General features: G+C 52.0%; 1 protein-coding gene across 1 annotated transcript in view; it reads right to left on the bottom strand.

The window, feature by feature from the left end:
* The window catches only part of Tmprss13 (transmembrane serine protease 13), a 28,691-nt gene extending 14,016 nt beyond the window's left edge, over window positions 1-14,675 (bottom strand). The window contains exons 1-4 of the mRNA XM_026396371.2: window positions 14,603-14,675; window positions 3,693-3,927; window positions 2,787-2,891; window positions 175-297 (exon numbers count right to left, since the gene is read on the bottom strand). Of these exons, the coding sequence (XP_026252156.1) occupies window positions 175-297; window positions 2,787-2,891; window positions 3,693-3,927; window positions 14,603-14,623 (484 nt within the window). The 5' untranslated portion in view covers window positions 14,624-14,675. The remainder of the gene's footprint in view (window positions 1-174; window positions 298-2,786; window positions 2,892-3,692; window positions 3,928-14,602) is intronic.
* Window positions 14,676-18,348: the final 3,673 nt, after the last annotated feature.

The following is an 18,348-nucleotide window of genomic DNA, read 5'->3' on the forward strand; positions in this document are numbered from 1 at the left end:
GCTCTTACAGTTTGCACCACAGTTAGAAGTCACCAAAGCGTGCATGCACACACACACACACACACACACACGTGTGCACACGCACACACACACGTGTGCACATGCACACACACACACACGTGTGCACATGCACACACACACACACACACACACTCCCGTGTCCAGCCTCCTTACCACAGCCCAGCTCGTCACTCTTCAGCTTGCAGTCCACCACCCCATCACAGCGAACTGCGTGCTTGGGGCAGCTCTCCACGGGCTCCTTGTACTTGATCCCCGTGTGGCCCCGCCAGAAGTAGACTGGAAAAACAGAAGCAAACAGCTGGGTCACAGCCGACTCCAGAGAGGCGAGACACTGAGAAGCCCAAGGCCCTGGGGGTTCTGAGACACCGACCTGCAATCCCTCTTGGACTCTGGGGCTCTCGTCCCCCATCTGTATGGAGAGAAAGGCTGCTCAGGAATGCTCCGGAATGCTCCAGAAAGCTCCTGCAAGCAGGGCAGCCCCAGGCAGACTCGAGCAGCCAGCCACCCAGAGAGAGGAGGGGGAGAGAGAGAGAGATGGGGTGCTGAGGTGGGCAGCTCTTGGGGGTCCCCCTGCCCTGCGTGCTGGCTGAGGCAGGGGCTGGAGAAACCACCCGCTCCAGTGTCCCGAGGCCCCTCAGGACCCTTGGCATCCCCTCTTCTCTGTGCTCCCCAGGGTCAGAGCAGACATTTTTATCCCTACAGTCACACACATGCAGCCACCACGGTTCTGTCCTCTCAAGGGCGACTGTCCTTCCAGCCTAGGGAGTTCCTAGGTGGGCTTCCTCTCCCTCTCCCCTAAGTGAGGGTGTCTCCTGTGCTGTCCTTGCCTCACTACTTCCCTTTATGCCTTCAAATGTCTTCTCACTCAACTCTTCTCACTCAAGTGTATGAGAAAACCTCTTCAAGAACCTTATAGACATCAGTTTCTTGACCTCCTGTTTCTAACAGCAATCCCTTTCCAAGCCGGGAACTGTTGCCCTACTGCCTGGAGACACTCCCCGCCCCCCCACACCCAAGATGCCCCAGACAGAGTCCTCATTCCTCACCCAGCCTCCTGGCCTAGCTGACTCCCCAGCCCCAACCCCACATTCTCCCACTGGCCCCACGACTTGCTCTTGGTCACCAAGGTAAAGGCCCCTTTTGTGACTGCTCCTTCCAGTGCAGACACAAGTCCCTCCTCATCTCTTGGTCTTGCCCCTCCTCTCCATGTCATGGTCCTCCTGTCCTCCTAATCCCTGACCTCTGCAGGGAGGTTCAGCTGAACACGGGGCAGTTCATCTCTCAGAATGTTCGTGAAGTGGCCACCTCAATGTGGATGGGAGCTGGGAGGCTGGGCTCCAGTCCTGACCCCACCATGTAGCTGCACAGTGACCTTCACAAGTCACACCACCTCCCTGGCCCTGGTCTCCAGACCTCCCTGAAGGAGCCACTGGGGACTTCAGGAAATGCTCCAAAACCAGGACAGGAGCTTAACTCTACTCAGTGAGCCCAACTTTGGGTGCCATATGCTCCCTCCGTGGGTCATTTTCCACTCTCATGGGGCAGGATGCAGGAGAGGAGCAGTGCGGGAGCACCCACAGGAGGTGCCCCATGGCCCCGCGAGGCCTTTACACATATCATGACAGACTCCACTACATGGTCATCAGGTGGGGAAACTGAGGCTCAGAATGGTAACAACTTGTTGAAGCCGTGCAGTTGGTAGGAAGCAGGAGCAGGGTGTGAGGGCAGGAACTTGAAGGGACAGCACACGGCCCCCACCCACACAGCCCTCTTCCTCAGCCACCCTGCCCTTTGCCCCACCGTCTCTGCAGAAGTATCCTTACGCCTCTGCTGCGTGGCCTGGCCTTACTGAGCCAAACAGATGGCTCCAGGCCCCCAAGTATGTACTCTCCCCTGTGGCTAGGCAGGTCCCCTCCCTCTCCTCATTCCGGCCTTGACCAACAGGCCCCCACACTTCCAGCAGCTGCTTATCTGCTCTCAGGCCCAGTCCAGGTCAGAACTGCTCTCCCATCTTCCACGTCTCCAACTGGCCCCTGAACCCTGACCCATATAGGTATCACCTCTTTCTCACAGTCATGCTCAGACACATTTGGCCTGAGTTATTTCCAACCACCGCCACTCCCAGGAGTCAGAGTGTGATGCACGCTCACTTTTGTTTCCTACTGAGTTCCCCCCTGTGCTGGGTCTCCCAGTTAACTGCTGAGCAGAGAGCCTGGGGTGCACCCTGGGTATCTTTTCCAAAGAGGGAGAAATTGAAGGGTCCTGAAACCCTGAACTTAGAACTGGCCAGATATCCATGAGATACTTTTTCTAATCAATGTTTTCATGCTTTTTTTTTCTTTTATCTTTTTAGTAGCTAGCATTAGGAGAGTGAGTATTTGTGCCAGGAATTATGCCATCATCTCATTTTGGTCCTCATACCTGATGAAGTTGGAATGAGAGCTGATGGGCACATGGAAACGGGTTCTGTCCCATCTGAAGACGCAGAGACTGAGCTCAGCGTGGTTAGCTCACTCGCCTGGGTAAACTGCACAGGAAATAGAGGGACCCAAGCCCAGGCTCCTCTGCATCCCACACTCTTAACCCAGCTGCCTCAAAGGTTCCTGGCTGCACCATGGTCCAAGGCCATCTGCAGGAGTGTCCCTGCGTGAATGTGGTAGCAGAGTGAGCATGGGTGCCCTGTCCCTGATGTGTGCCCGCATCCCAGGGCCCTGTGCCACCTGGCAACCACCAGAACCCACCCCTGCTCCCTCCATTCAACTCACAGAGAAGGATGAGCGCGACCACGAGGGCGATGAGGAGGAGGACACACCCGATGAGCGGCAGCTGCTTCTGGCTCTCCTGCCAGGAGAACTTGGGCAAGCCGAGACCTAGGAGCAGGGCAGCAAGGGAGGTAAGGCTGCTGGGGAGGAGTCTGGCAGGAGGAGAAGGAGGAGGAGGCAAGGCTGGCCTGGGAGGGCCCATTAGGACCTCTGTACCCAGAATATGCCTCCACCCTCCTGATACTAACCCTTTTATGCACTCCTCTGGGCCAGCCAGGCACTTTGCATGTGTCCTCTGACTTCATTCTCATAGTATCCTTGTGAGCTGAGGCCCATTTTAAAGATGGGGTAACTGAGGCTCATGGAAATGAAATAACTTGCCCAAGGTTGCTTGGATAGGGAGTGACAGGGCAGAGGATCACATGCAGTGTGTCTGATTCCAAAGCCCACCAAAGTGTCTCACCACTCAGAAGAAAGACTGGGAAGGTCCCCCAAACCTCTTTGGCTAGGAAAAACCTAGCACAGGGGGGAACCTCAGTAGGGTGCAAAAGGAGCACATATCACAGAGCCCTGTCCTCAGGGAGCTTAGACACCTAGGGGCAGGGGCTAGAAATACCTGAGGCCAAATGTGTCTGAGTGGGACTGTGAGGAAGAGGTTTGGAGACCATGGCGGTCAGTCACAGTCAGATAGCAACCAGGCCTGCCTGTCTTGGGTCTTCATGTGACACTTCCTCTCTGCCTTTGCCTCCCCAGGTCCCTCAAAGCCCACCCTGGCCATGCCCAATGTCATTATCCCAGAGGCCTGAGGAGCAGAGAGCGCCAGCTGAGATCTCCTGTCACCCACAGACTGCTTCCCTGTTCCTCCTGCCATCCCTGCCCCTCCTGCCCTCCCTGCCATGTCCCACTTACCTGGGCTCTCCCCGCTGGCCCTGGTGGCTGGCGCTGTCCTGGCAGGAGATGCCCGGACTGGGACAGCCCCCACTGGTGTCGCTCTAACAAGACACACTCTTGTTGGAGAGGACGTCGTGGAGGCTGACCTGGCCGATGATGACCCTCCCGATGACGACCTGGATGGGGAGGCCCGCGCCGGAGACGTCCTTGCTGGAGAAGCCCGGGCTGGGGGCGTCCTTGCCGGGGAAGCATTCTATAACAGAACAGAGGGCGTCCCTCAGGGGGGGCCAGGGGATAAATGGACAAGGGCTGGGGGTGGACAAGGAAGCACCTGAGAAGACATGAGCAAGGGGAGAGAGTGCTGGCCCCGGCTCCCCGACGGGGACCCGCAGAGGTGGGCGGAGGGCAGGGGGCCATGTGCTATGGGCTGGGGCACCTCCTCAGGCTGTGTGTGTAGAGAGGGTCAAAGAAGGGGCTGCCGGGATGCACACTCTCTCTGAGATGTGGGATGGAGGAATCCTGTCCCCTGTGGGAAAGTCACCACCCCCTCACTTCCTCCTACACCCCCATCCTTTTCTTTCATGTATGTGTTAAATTATAAAATACTGTCTCACTATAAGCTTTTGTGAAAAAGTAAAACACCCTGCTTAAGGAAAGCCCTCAGCTGCCCTGACTAGCCCCCATTCTCCGTCCCACTGGATCTGGCACGCATACGCGCATGCGCACGAATCCGCCAGGAGCCTCAAGAGGCGAGAGGCAAGGGAAGAAGGCACAGGCTGGGGTGCGGCTCCCCCATGCTTGGACAAGGATCTTACTTGGAGTGGTTCTTAATTTATATTTACTGTGTTAATTTATATGTACAGAAGACTTAATGTGTTCTAAGCCCTTTATATATATATATATATATATATATATATATATATATATATATATATATATATATATATTTCCTCATTTAATCCTCTTAACAATCCTATGAGGCAGGAACCATTATTATTCCCATTTTGCACAGGGAGGAACAGAGGTGGAGAGATGAAGCAGCTTGATCAAGTTCTCAGAGCTAGAAAGTAGCAGAGTCAGGACTTGACCCAGAAAGTTGGAGTCCAGGGCTCCTGGCGGACGGCTATACCAAGGAAGGCAGCAGCTGGAACTTCAAGGGCAGTCAAAGAACAGCCAGTGCTGCTCCTCTCTGGAAAGCCCTGGGAGAGGGAGCTGGTGGGCAGAAGTCCCTCTGACCTCCCTCCTGCATCTCTGCCTCTTCAGTCCCCTTCTGAGCCCCCAGAGCAGGAACTGACCTGGCTCCCGGGCTACATCTGACCATCATTGTAACATCTGCTGAGAATTGGTTGGCTGCTCAGGAGGGCAGCTGTCCTGGGGAGTGGAGGAACAGTGGAGGAAGCCCACCTAGGCTTGGGGACCCAGGGCTGGGGAGGGCACTGGCTCTCTTGGGCCTCCATTTCCATCCCTCGCCAACCACACATTGAACATCCTTCCTAAGCAGACCAGACCCCAGTCTTCCTCATGGGCACATCTGGCCCGAGTGCACCCCTCATCCTATTTGGTTTTACTTTTTATATATCTTTGAAAAACTTTTTTAAAATTTGTTTTATTTAGTTATACATGACAGCAGAATGCATTTCAATTCATTGCACACAAATGGAGCACAACTTTTCTTTCTCTGGTTGCACACGATGTAGAGCTGCATCGTATGTGCATCATTATATGTACCTACGGTAATGATGTCCATCTCATTCCACCTTATTTCCTGTCCCCATGTCCCTGCCCATCTTTTCCCTCCCCTTTGTCCAATCAAAATTTGTCCATTCTTCCCACTCCCCCACCATTATGGATCAGCATCCACTAATCAGACAGAAATTTGGCCTTCAGTTTTTGGGAATTGTCTTACTTCACTTAGCACTATATTCTCCAACTCCATCCATTTACCTGCAAATGCCATTATTTTATTCTCTTTTAAGGCTTAGTAATATGCCACTGTGTATATATACCACAATTTCTTTATCCATTCATCTGTTGAAGAACATCTAAATTGCTCCCATAGTTTAGCTATTGTGAATGGAGCTGCTATAAAATGTTTATTGATGTGGCTATGTCACTATAGTAGGCTGATTTTAAGTCCTTTGGGTATAGACTAAGGAGTGGGATAGCTTGGTCAAAAGGTGATTCCATTCCACATTTCCTGAGGAATCTCCATACTGCTTTCCAGAGTGGTTGCATCAATTTACAGTCCCACCAGCGATGTATGAGTGTACCTTTTCCCCCACATCCTCACCAATACTTATTATTGCTTATATTCTTGATAATTGTCATTCTGACTGGAGTGAGATGAAATCTTAGAGTAGTTTTGATTTGCATTTCTCTAATTACTAGAGAAGTTGAACATTTTTTCATATATTTGATAATCAATTGTATATCTTCTTCTGAGAAGTGTCTGTCCAGTTCCTTGGCCCATTTATCTTGGAAATTAATGTTCTATCTGACGTTTGTGTAGTAAAGCTGTTCTCCCACTCTGTGGGTGCTGAAAACATACATTGGTGAAAAGATAGCCTTGTCAACAAATGGTGCTGGGAAAACTGGAAATCCATATGCAGCAAAATGAAATTAAATCACTATCTCTCACCATGCACAAAACTCAAGTCAAGTGGATCAAGGACTAGGAATTAGACTAGAGACCCTGCGTCTAACAGAGGAAAAAGTAGGCCCAGATCTCCATCACGTCGGATGAGGTCCTGCCTTCCTTAACCAGACTCCTAAAGTGCAAGAAATAAAATCAAAAATTAATAAATGGGTTGTATTCAAACTAAAAAGCTTCTTCTCAGCAAGGGAAACCATCAATAATGTGAAGAGAGAGCCCACAGAGTGGTTTTACTTTATAAATTCTCTCTTCTGCAAGTCAGAAGTAATCATTTGGGGGTATGTCCTCATTTTTCTGGGGGGTGAGGGATGAATGCAAGGAAGAATCCCCGGTTCCTGACCACAAGTGACTTTGCAGAGACCCTGAGCGCTGCTGCCTGGCAGGCCGGCCTGGGCGAGCAGGGGTGGGCTCGGGTGCATCTGGGGACCTGAAGGCAGCTGAGCCAGAGCTGAGGCCACCTCTCATGGCCATTGTCTAGAGCCAGGTTTCCATGAGACAAAGGTTAGACTCTGGCCACTCTAAGCAGAACAGGACTGGGGTCGGGACAAAGGTGGAAATGGGGACAGTTGGTAGCACTGGTGTGGGTCAGGCAGACCTGGGTCTCAACCCTGGGTCTATTACTCAGTAGCAATGTGACTTTGGGCCAGTGCTTTAATTCTCTAAGCCTTTTTTTTTCTTCACCTATAAAATACCCCTTAGGAGCATCGTTGCTGGCATCTGGCACACAGAAAGTACTAGAAAATGGCTATTCCTCTCCCCCTTTCCCTGAAGCACACAGCATCAACCATGCCTAGATCAACAGCCACGGACATGATGAGTGGCAGGTATGGGCTGAGTGGTGGGTGAGTTCATCTTAGGGAGGAAAAGCAGGGTGCTGGGCAAAGCCAGGGTCAGCTCCCCCCCAGGTAAGACCCTGAGCTTCCCACCTGCTAGGGACCCTGGCATGACAGGGCCTCCGATGACCCGCCTGGTCTCTCTCCTAAGTTCACACTCTACTTTTTCCCAACTTCAAGGGTATTTCCCATCGTTCAGATAATAAAATACTAATCACTCATAAGTAGACGGCACTTTAGAGTTTACAATTGACATTCATATCTGTGGCCTCACAAGGTCCTCATCTCATCCTGAAAAGCTGATCATTCTGGAAGCCCATTTTGCAGATAAGTAAGTCAAGGCTCAGAGCTAGATTACCAGAATCACCCAGGACTCCCCTCTGGCTTACTTGCATGAGTTCCTGCCCTTCTTGAATCAGGAGAGCCTCCTGGTGCAGTCTGCTTATGCTTAAGGTGCACATTTCGCATTTGACACACAGCCAAAGAACTGGGACCACCAAAGAACTGGGACCTGGGGCCTGGTAGGGCCAGCAGCTCCACTGGGAACCCAGAGGTTCCCACAGGGAAGTCAGTCTAGTGGAACCTTCTGGCATGAACCATGGTTGGGCCCTGTGACCTGCCAGGAATGGGCAGAACATAGTGACCTAGGGCAGTGCCATCACAGTTAGTGACTGTGCTGGAATCCAGCTGTGTGACATTGGACAGTGACTTCACCTGTCACGACTCAGCTTCCTTATCTGTGGGATCCAGTTCACCCTGCTCCACAGCACGGTCGTCATAGGTGATATACGCAAAGCACTTGCTGAAAAGCACTAGGGGCCTGGGTGACTTGACTGTGCTGGGGTTGCTCGCTGTGGTTTGGGAGTGCTGGCCTTGGAACAGGTCTGCCTGAAAACGCCCGGGTCGTTTCTAACTGGGTTTCCTTGGGCAAGTAACCTGGAGCCCATCAGAGCCTGGCTCCATATCTGTAAAGTGGGCTTAATCTCACCCCCTTCCCAGGTACATGGGGAATGTACAGGAAAGATCCTGGTCTATAAATGTGTGTTCAACTGTAATAAAGTTAACAGCCCACTAGGGACTTTGCTGCATCCTATTTCAATCCTCTGACAGCTCTTTGTGGTTGGTATCATGAGCCCCATTTTACAGATATCAAAACCAAGGTCCAGGGAGGTTAAGGATACGCCAGATTCACATACCAGGGAAGTGACACGGCTTGGATTCTAATCAGGTCTGCCAGGAGCAAGTAGAGTCTTGACCAACAGTATCACAGGTACCCAGGGGAATTTCCTTCCTCTCTTCAGGTTAGTATTTGTGAAGCTTCACCTCCACCGTTTCCTTTGATTCTCACAAGGCTCCTAGTGAGCAAGCTGGGCAGTATGATTGTCCCCAGTTTCTACAAGAGGAACTGGAGCTCAGGGGGACTGAGGAGTAGGCCTAGCCCACCCCCAACCTCTAACATAATCTTTGCAATCCCAGGGAAGAGCCCAGGCTGTCTCCACCTGAATGTGACTATGACCCTGGGACCCTGGGACCCTGGGACCTCATTTTGAGGGGTACAACAAAGGGCTGGGCTGGAGAAGAAGGGGTTGAGAGGGTCTCAGGGGGCGAGACACTGAGGAAGATGGCGGGAGGATGGGGGTGCATTCATGATGCTGGAGCAGCCTGGGGTTAGACCAGGGAGGAGGGTGTCGGCGGGCATGCTGGGAAGCCGGGAGCAGCCAGCATGAGCAAAAGTGCAGCCACCCTGAGTTGGGGTGTTCAGCCCTGGTTTTGGCAGAGCGAGCCCTCTGCTGTCAGAGCTGGTGGGAGGCAGGCAGGTGGACCAAGGCAAGACAAGTAGCATCCTCAGTGAGACCCTCTGTCCACTCCCTGACTCTGAACCTGGACCCAACCATCGCAGGACATTAGGAAGCATCTTCATCTTCAGGGGCCATCAGTATAAGAGATCCCACAACCATCCCTCTTCAGATATATTATGGCTGGCCACTCCACCCTGCTAGAAGTTCTTCCTGATGTCTAACCTGCTACAGCACTAACTCATTTCCTTCCCTCAATTCTTGGAAAGCAAGTACTAAGATTCCATCCTCCTACCTACCCAGAGGCTTGATGAGCTTGAGGGCAGATGCTTTTAGGAGGTGGGGAGCAGGAAAGGGAGGAGACCTTGATCTAAGGTCCTGAGATAAAAGGGGCAGAGCTGGAATCAGAACTCAGGCCTCCCAAATCCTTGCCTTTGTCAGTAAGCACAAGACGGGGAATAGGACTCAGATGCCAAGTCTCTGCTGTGCCCTGACCTCTCCACCATGTCCCTGCAGACCAGAGGCTCAGCCACCCACATGGGGGCATGTGGACTAGGCAGAGCAGCAGCTCCCAGGGGGCTCTGCACCTTTGCCTGCCCATCATTCTCTCCTGGCCCTGCCTCTCCTCCTCACCTACCCCGGGGGCCTCTGGGGTCAGCCCTGGGGGTAACATGGCTGCGAGCCCTTCCCCACCATGAAAGGCCTGCACTCCAGGGTGCCCCTGCTGTGCCTCTGCTGCTCCCAGGGCTCTGTTCAAAGACTATCTGGACCCTCCAAATATCCTGGGACAGGAGGCAGCAAGGGAGGCCTTGGGGCAAGGAAAGTGAGGGCCACCAGGAAGAGAGCTGGGGACAGTTCCTGGCTCCAGGTTCTTTTCAGGCATTTCCCTGGACAGGAGTCTGTAAGGATTATGATTCTCATCTCAAAGACTAGGAAGCAGAGGCCTTAAACATCTGCTCCTCTTGTTCAGGACTGGGGAGGGATTGAACCCAAGACCCCTTCACCACTGAGCTACATGCCCAGCCCTTTTAATCTTTTATTTTGAGACAGAGTCTCGTTAAGTTGCATAGGATCTTACTAAATTGCTGAGGCTAGCCTCAAACTTGTGATCCTCCTGCCTCAGTCTCCTAAACTGCTGGGATGACAGGCACATGCCACCGCGCCTAGCTAGACAGGAAACATTTGTGTGTTTTGCCTGCAGTTGTTGAGGTCTGTCTCACGGCAGACCAGGGATTTAAAAACAACGAAATCCAAGGCCCCTTTCTTTCAGTCTGGTGCTCTCTATTCTGAGTTCCCAGGGCTGGGGTCCGTACCTCCAGGTGAGTGGGGAATTTTCCTGGTTTCTTGTAGGGACTCCTCCCCCGGGACTGCTAACCTAGTGGGGGATGGGAGTGAGTTAACCAGCCCCTGAGAGTGTCCTGCCTTTGGCCTCCCCTGTGTCTCCTGTGGGCTCAGCCAGTGATGTCATGGAGGAGAGGGGCTCTCTGTCGGTGCTGAGTGACACCACAGCCAGCTCATGGGTGCTCCCCCCCGGCTAGGTGGCTGTGCTGTGGACTGAGCCCCAGGCTCTGCGAAGAGGCAGCAGCATGGACTCTTACAGACGTGGTCAGTCTTAGCCCCACGCAGACAGTGAGGAGGACGCTATCTAAAGCTCCCCTGGTAGACCTGAAGAAGATCCAGTGACCTTGGTGGCAACATACCCAGCCTGGGGCAGGCCCAGTGGGTCCCTCCAGGTCCAGTAGAAGCTCCATCCTTGGGGACATCCTTTCATTAAGCCTGGTGTGGGGGGCTGGGCACTTCAGACTGTCAGAGCTGGGAGGAATTTGAAACCCCTTCAGTCCAAGCCCTTTATCATATGGATAAGGCAATGAAGGACCAGAGAGGCTTGGTGGCTTGCTGAAGATCACACAGCCTGTTAGGGACAGTGGCAGGACTGGAAGCTCAAACCTCTAGCCACATCCTTGAGCTGCCCCATGACACTGTACTCTCCCACAGCCTGCCCCTCACCATCCTCCAGAGAGGAAAGACCCTTCCCCAGACCTAGGCCTCAGATACGTATCCTCTTCCCCAGAAACTCTGAGTATCAAGGACTTTCAAAGGGTGGGCACAGGCAGGACCATAGGCTGGAACCCCAACACTCTGGACTAGACAGGAAAAGCTGCCCCCAGCTCCCAATAGGACCAAGAGGGGAAGGAAGGAGCTCCCCTTGTTGGAGCCTAAAATGCTTCCCTGGGGGCCACTAAGGACCCCATGGGCTACAGTGGGGTGGCCCTGACCCTATCCAGTGTGACAACTGCACGGGGCTGGGCTCTGGTGGATAAGGGCTTCTTCCCCTCCTCGCCACCTGGCCCAGGCCTTACTGCGCCTTCAGGGCCACAGGGCTCTCTCCCACTCTCTGGTTCCCTGAACCTGGAGTTCCCGGAATGTAGGCAGACTCACCACCGCCCCCTGGCGCCGGCTCCCTGCCCACCTGCTCAGTTCACCCCTGTTGTTGCTAGGCCAAGAGGAAGCTGTTTGGCCAAAACAAGACACTTAAGAGGCCATTGTTCTATCAACTAGTCTTCCCACCCAGCACCCAGCCTGGAGCCTGGCACACACTCCCACACACCTGTGCTCCCATTGCCAAGTCACAGAGGACAACTCAGGGAAGACAGGCAGGTGTAACAGGCAGAAGGCTGCTCAGGACCAACGACAGCGAGAAGCGGGTCTCAGGTGAGGGCTATGTCCCTACAGGGGCGAAGGGCACACAGAGCTTCAGAGGTGCCTGCATTTTGGGGCTGAGGTTGGCAAGGTGAACTGAGTCCATGGGCCTGCCACCTTGGGAGCCTGCCCAGCCCGTCCTGGGGAAGCTGCCTTGTCCTAGAGGGTCCTGGATCTCACCAATCCAGAGCATGTGTGGTCTTGGGTGATTTGGAACCAGCATAAGAAATAGGAATTCCCAGCATAAGAAAATCTGTCCCACAAAGGATGGTTGCTCTATCAATGGGTGTACTTCAGTCTTTCTCTAATAAGCACTGCAGGTCTAATATGCACCATTGGGAAGAACGATGCATGTATCCAGTGTGGCACCCGGCAATCCCACTGTTAGGGAACCAGAAAGGGAGTCAGGGGGAAGTTTGTCCAACCCTCTTCTTTGGAAGGTGGAGGAAAACTAGATGTAGAGAGAAGATATTTGTTCAAATTTAGAGGAGCCAGGATTAGACCCCAGAGGGCGACAATTCCTAACACTGTGGTTATATCTGCATCTCTATCAATGTTGGAATATTGGATGTTGTTCTAGAAGAGGCTTACTAGGTGAAAGACCAACCTTCCTTCCTTCCTTCCTTCCTTCCTTCCTTCCTTCCTTCCTTCCTTCCTTCCTTCCTTCCTTCCTTCTCTTCTCTTCTCCTTTCTCCTCCTCCCTCTCCTTCTTTTTCTTTGTTGTGTTGGACTCCAGTCTATTTTTCTACACTTTTTATTGGTGCATGATAGTTGTACATAATGGTGGCACTTGCTGTTACATATTCTTACATGCACACAATATAACAGTATCTATTCTATTGGTGCTGTTATTATTCCATTTTATAAAGGAAAAAAAAACTAAAGTACAGGGAGGTTTAGAACTTGCCCACAGCCTGGAACTTGGTCAGTTCTCTGTCCACCACAGCATGAAACTTTTGATGGGTTTTGGGTTTTTGTTGGTGTTTTGTTCATTTGTTTGGTTAGTTGGTTGTTTTTGAGATGGGGTCTCACTAAACTGTTCAGGCTGGCCTCCAACTTGGATTCTCCTGCTTCATTCTCCCAAGTTGCTGTGATTCTAGGTCTGCAAACTGCACCTGTCTCACCTTTGCTTTTGAATATGGAGAAGCTGAGTGCCTTGTCCATCCCTTTCTCAAGATCCTTCTGAAGACTTAGTTTCTCCCACAGGAGCATCAGCAGGCTCATGCCCATTGACCACCATCTTCCTTACTAGTGTTTAGAGCTGAGACAGAAACTGCAAAGCATCTCTCTGCAGTAAAGCCCTCGGGGAGAAGGCTTGGCCTTATTGACCAGCATCTCCCAGCCCATTCCCATCTCATCAATCTCAACAAATACCTTCAAACACGATTAGCAGCCCCCTCTCTAGCTTGCCCTGTCCTTACCCCAGGGAATCCACCTAAGAGCAAAGGAAAAATTTAAAGACCTTAAATAAGGAAAGAATGGTTCATTTCTTTCATTTTGAAGTAAGTGCTGACAATCTCCCTTCCAAGATGATCATGGCCTACCATACCTTTGACATTTAACTATTAATTCGAAGTCTTTATTTTTTCATTAAACATAAAAGGTTGTTCTCCATCCTTTGTTCCTCCAGTGACCTGTCACATGGGTTCCTGACTCTGGGGACATGGACCTCCTGGGACCATGGGCCTCCTGGGTGGACACCACCCCATCACCCTGCCCCAGGGACCAGGCCCATCCATTCACCTCCACTGTGAGCTCAGCCCCGCTCTAGATAGCTCAGCCCTTCGCTTTGGGTGTAGGGACCATCAAATTTAGACTCCCACCAAGCCACCCAGGAGGACACCATTGTTGTGACTGCAGTTTCACGTTCTCCAGGCTTCCAACAAAACTCCATTCCATCCTATATGCCATTCTTTCTGATCACCAGCGACCCCATTGAGTCTCAGAGGCCTGAGGCCAAAAGACCTTGGTGAGGTGGAGAGATGAGCCAAGGAGACCAGAAGGCAGGGGAGGTGGCCTGGGGAAAGAAGAGTCAAGAGGGCACTAAAAGGTTGGTAGGAAAAATAATGGTAAAGCTTCCAGAAACACATCTGGAGTTCAAAATGGACCACAAGCCAACTCCAGGCTGGAACACAGAATGAATTGATCTTTCTCAAATCCAGGCTGGCCCGTCTCCCTTGAGTCCCAGATTCTACCATATCAAGAAACTACAAAGAACATGGAAAGGAGCAGAAAACAAGACCTGAGCACTCAGTGAAGTTAGAAAGCAGAGGCATAGTTGAAGCCTTGGGAAGGCTTTACACGTCTGTAACCAGCTTTTCCGCCCACGGAAAACAGCTCAGCTGCTCTCTACTACCCCAAGAGCAGCAAAGGAAAAGAACCATGTTGTAGCAAGGAATTGTGGTTAGACACAAGGAAGCCCTTCCCAAGATGAGGATTATTGAGCAAAAATCAGTGACTAAGCATGGTTGAAAAATCCCTTAAAAATCTTTAAATGTACACAGTCATATTTTTCTGGGAAGGTTTTGGAATCTACTAGGGGATCAAACAAGGTAGACTTGAAGATCGGGTAAGATGCTCTTGACTCTCAAACCAGCAAAAATCAGGTTAGGTTAGATTAGATTAGCAACCAGCAAAACTGACCACTTAACAGCACAGATGTCCTGGCCAGACTGCTCACAGCTCACAAAGAAGGGCTCAGCCACTCAGTCCTGGGACCTGAACCCAAATTCCACCAGCTTCTCCCCGAAGGAGCAGCTTCCAGGGATCATGATGCAGAGGAGGCCCAGAGATCCCAGTCCCCAGGAACTTCCGACCCGAGGAGGCATTCTTCCCCCCCCCCCCCCAAACCAGAGGCACCAGGCGGCTGTGCCTCACCTGTCTCCCAGCCACCCCGTCCCTCAGCACCGGGAAGATCAGCCAGCCGAGAGCCACACGCACACTTACCCTGCCGCTGTCCCTCTCCATGGCCTCCCAGGGATGAGTCTTCAGGCTCAGCTGATGTCAAGAGGAAGGTCCATGTTGTCCCCCAGCTTCCCAGGCATGTGGGGAAAAGGAGGTTGAGGGCCGAGGGCCGGCCCTGCGAATGGGGCGGGGAGGCTGGTTGGCTGTGAGGTAATCCTGAGTATAAACAAGGCAGAACTTGCCAGACCTGTCCCTCCGCCCTCCCTGGACATCCCAGTTACTCAGCGAATACCGGGAGCGTGTGCTGCCTCTGCTCCTGAAACTGCCCCCACAGAGGCAGCTGGAGGGCGCTGGCCTGCCTCCTTCAGGGGACCAAGGGGGCCCCATGAGGATGGCTGAGCCCGACCCACCTGAGCCCCCCTCACAGAGGCACCGGATCCGGGATGATCCTGTCCCCACAGGGGACATCCATGGCCAGGGACAGGGCCCCACCCAGGGCAGGACAGTGTGGAGCTCCATGCCAAGGGTCACACGTCCAAACCCCACATCAGGGCAAGTGGTCTGGTAAATATTTTTTTCTGAATCCAAGGAAGTTATTTCTGTGAAAACTCTTGATAAAGAAATTAAAATCAAATGGCATTAATTGTGCACATAATGAATTGCCTCTATTGAAAACAATAAAATTGATGAAACAGTGCAACCAAGTCAATTAAATTGAAACACATAAATATCTGAATGGAAACTGTTCCAGGAATTATTGGGCTGACTCATGATCCCACACCTGCGCCCCATTCTGATCCTCAGAGTCAAAAGGAAGAGCTTCACGCACCAAGCCTGGCCGAGCTCCGCTGACGAATGCCAGGGGAAGGGGCTGGGAATTAGCTGGATCAGGGGAGGTTTCATATTAGGAGCATCTGGGACACTAAGATTTTTAGAGTGAAAGGGAAGCTCAGAGATCATCTGGTGGCCAGAGGGACTGAGGGATCACAAGTCACCTGTAGCAAACAATAGTAGCAATTATAATAAGGAGCTGGATGTCCTGTGAGACACTTTACATAGGTCTTTCATGCATTCTTTCAACAAATATTTATTGTCTGGCCCTGTTTTAGGGATACCATAAAAATCAACATGGCTACAGAATGGTCTTTTCTAAGCATTAGAGATTTTTCTGGCAGGGGTAAATTGCCACACAGGCATCTTGTCAGGAACTGGATCTGACAGAGGGAACAATTTTCTGAAATCTAACAATACTTTTCAAAGTTTGAGAAATATTAGATTGGCCAGTTCGCCTATTGACACAGACATTGTAATGTATTTTAAAAATTTTATTCCAAACATGGTGGTGCACACCTGTGATCCCAGCAACTCAAGGAGGCTGAGGCAGGAGGATTGCAAGTTCAAAGTCAGCCTCAACAACTTAGTGAGACCCTCAGCAACTCAAAGAGACCCTGTCTCAAAAAAAAAAAAAAAAAAAGATAAAGAGGGCCTTGGATGTGACTCAGTGGTTAAGCACTCTGGGTTCAATTCCCAGTGCCAACATACATACATAAATTTATGAACACCCTACTTTGAGCCAGTTTCCAATTGCTGAGCTTATCTCAAGCCTATTTATATTCCCCCAAAGAATGCTCCCAACCAGGGACCCTGGTTTCTGCACATTTATTCTGCACCTGAATGAAACTGTCTTTGCTTTTATTTCAGTCTGTGATTTCTTGGTTTACAATAGGTTCTGGGAACACAATAGCTAAGACTCAGGTCTGATGGTACTGGCATCGGGATCGGGGGGAGGCAGACGAAAATCAACAAACCAATTAAACAGTACATTAGACAGTGAGATGTGCAATAGAGGAATAGAGAAGGGATGGGATTAAGGAGGTGGAGGACACAGTCACAATTTGAAATATGTCCAGGGGTGGCCTCTCAGGTGAGCTTTGAGTGAAGACTTAAAGGAAATGATGATTCCCCTCCCCCATTTACATTTATGAAAATACAAGCTTCCAGCTCAGGGTGAAACCATCGGCTCCACCTTAGGGTAGCTGATGGGTATCTAATGCAGAAGCAGGGGCTGGAGGAAAGAAGTTCTGGAAGCCCCTAGGGGCTCTAATTCTGTGGTGCCAGTTCCCTGGCTTTCCAAGAAAGCAGAACTCAGTCACAGGCCACATCCCCTTCCAGCCTCCCCCAGCCTTCCATGCCCCAGAAGAGGGACACCTCCCACCTGTCGTCCAGTCCTGAAGACAGGCCTGCATATATCCTCCTCTCTTCCTCTTCCCTCTTTAGCCACCATGGAGCCACAGGCTGCCCCTGAGCCTGAGCATCCATAGGCCAGGCCTGAGGGTAACCATTTGTCCCTAAGCAGGCCACTTGCCTCTGAGGGTCAGCCTCAGCCTCTTTCCGTGAAGGTCTCACTGACCTCTGGAAAGAGCTCCGCCTTGGGGTTTTGGGTGACGGTTCTGGAAAGACTCAAGGTCCAGGTCAAGTTTGTGACCCTGGAGGTCTGCTGCTCCACCATCCAGACAACAGGTCTAACATGTCCGACTGGAGAGCGTGCCTGGCATTGGGCACTGGCTGGGCTCTAACGAAGATGAGTTTATTTTACATTTTTTTTCCTTATTTTCCATCAGAAACACGAGTCAGCCTGTCCTGGAGACCTTGTTGACGGAGCCACCATCCCCCTGCAGAATCCCTCCGAGGGCCTTGGCTGCTCTGTCCCAGGCCTACAGGGCTGCTGGGAGCTGTGTGGTGTCCAGGGGAGTAGAGGATGACAAGGAACAAAAGGCAGGGACCTGCCTGGGGGCACACGGTGGCATCAGATTCTTTGTGGTGGTTTTCCTGTTTCCAGAGTGGAAAGTACAGGGGCTGGGCTTGAAGACCTGGACTCGACCCCAACAAGGCTGTCTTGGAGGCCTGGCCCTGCCCTTGGCTGCTGCACCTGACCTTGGCTTGGCTCTGCCCTTTCCTGGTTCCCTTCTTCGGGTCTCTTTGGCCCCCTGCCTGACTGCACGACCCTGGTCTTCTTCTGACTGACCCTTTCCTTGACTTTGCTCCCCTCCTGCCTTGATGGCTGCCTCCCTCCCTCCAGCTCCCTAAGGAAGGCTTATGGGGGACGCTGCCGGTGAGGCAGCTCTAAAATTCAAGCAGATATGGGGCCTGTCAACCAGGTAGTGGGACAGGGAGGAAGAAAGGACAGGTGCACCAGGAGGGGAAGCCAGGAAATAAGCATGGCCAGAGGACTCCCAGTGGTTCCACCAGTGATTCTAGAGTCCTAAACCCAGGAGGCATGAGGCTGTTCCTGGCCATGGAGTTGGCTGCTCTGTGTTTTGTTGAGAACATGAGGGACAAAAAGGGACAAGGACCCATTCTTTCCCCCTCAATTGGCATTGTTCTCATTGCATCATCAAAAACCTGCTGTTGTGGGGATAAACCAGGGAAGAAGGCCCTGGCGGGACTCCTGGCAGCCTCTGCACACACAGCCCCACTTTTCGGAGGCAGGCAGAGCCAGCGGCTGGGCCGGCCTTCCAGGACCTCCCTGGCCAGAGCAGCTGACAGAACCCCTGCGATGCTGCTGCTGGTAGCCCCCGGCCTGTGCCCAGGTGGCTCCAGGCAGTGGAAAATCCCATTCCCTGAGCGCGTGGGTTTCGTTCTGTGTGGAGCGGCCGCCTCTTTCCAAAGAAGGAGCTGATGCAGCTGCCCTTCCTTGTGATTCACCCGAGTGTCTTTGGCTCCTCACTCCCCTCTATGGGGACATGTGGCAGAAGTCAAATCACACTTCCTCATAACAGCCATTCTCA

The sequence above is a fragment of the Urocitellus parryii genome, chromosome 4 (assembly GCF_045843805.1).
Source record: "Urocitellus parryii isolate mUroPar1 chromosome 4, mUroPar1.hap1, whole genome shotgun sequence".
In the NCBI taxonomy this organism is placed as follows: Eukaryota; Metazoa; Chordata; class Mammalia; order Rodentia; family Sciuridae; genus Urocitellus; species Urocitellus parryii.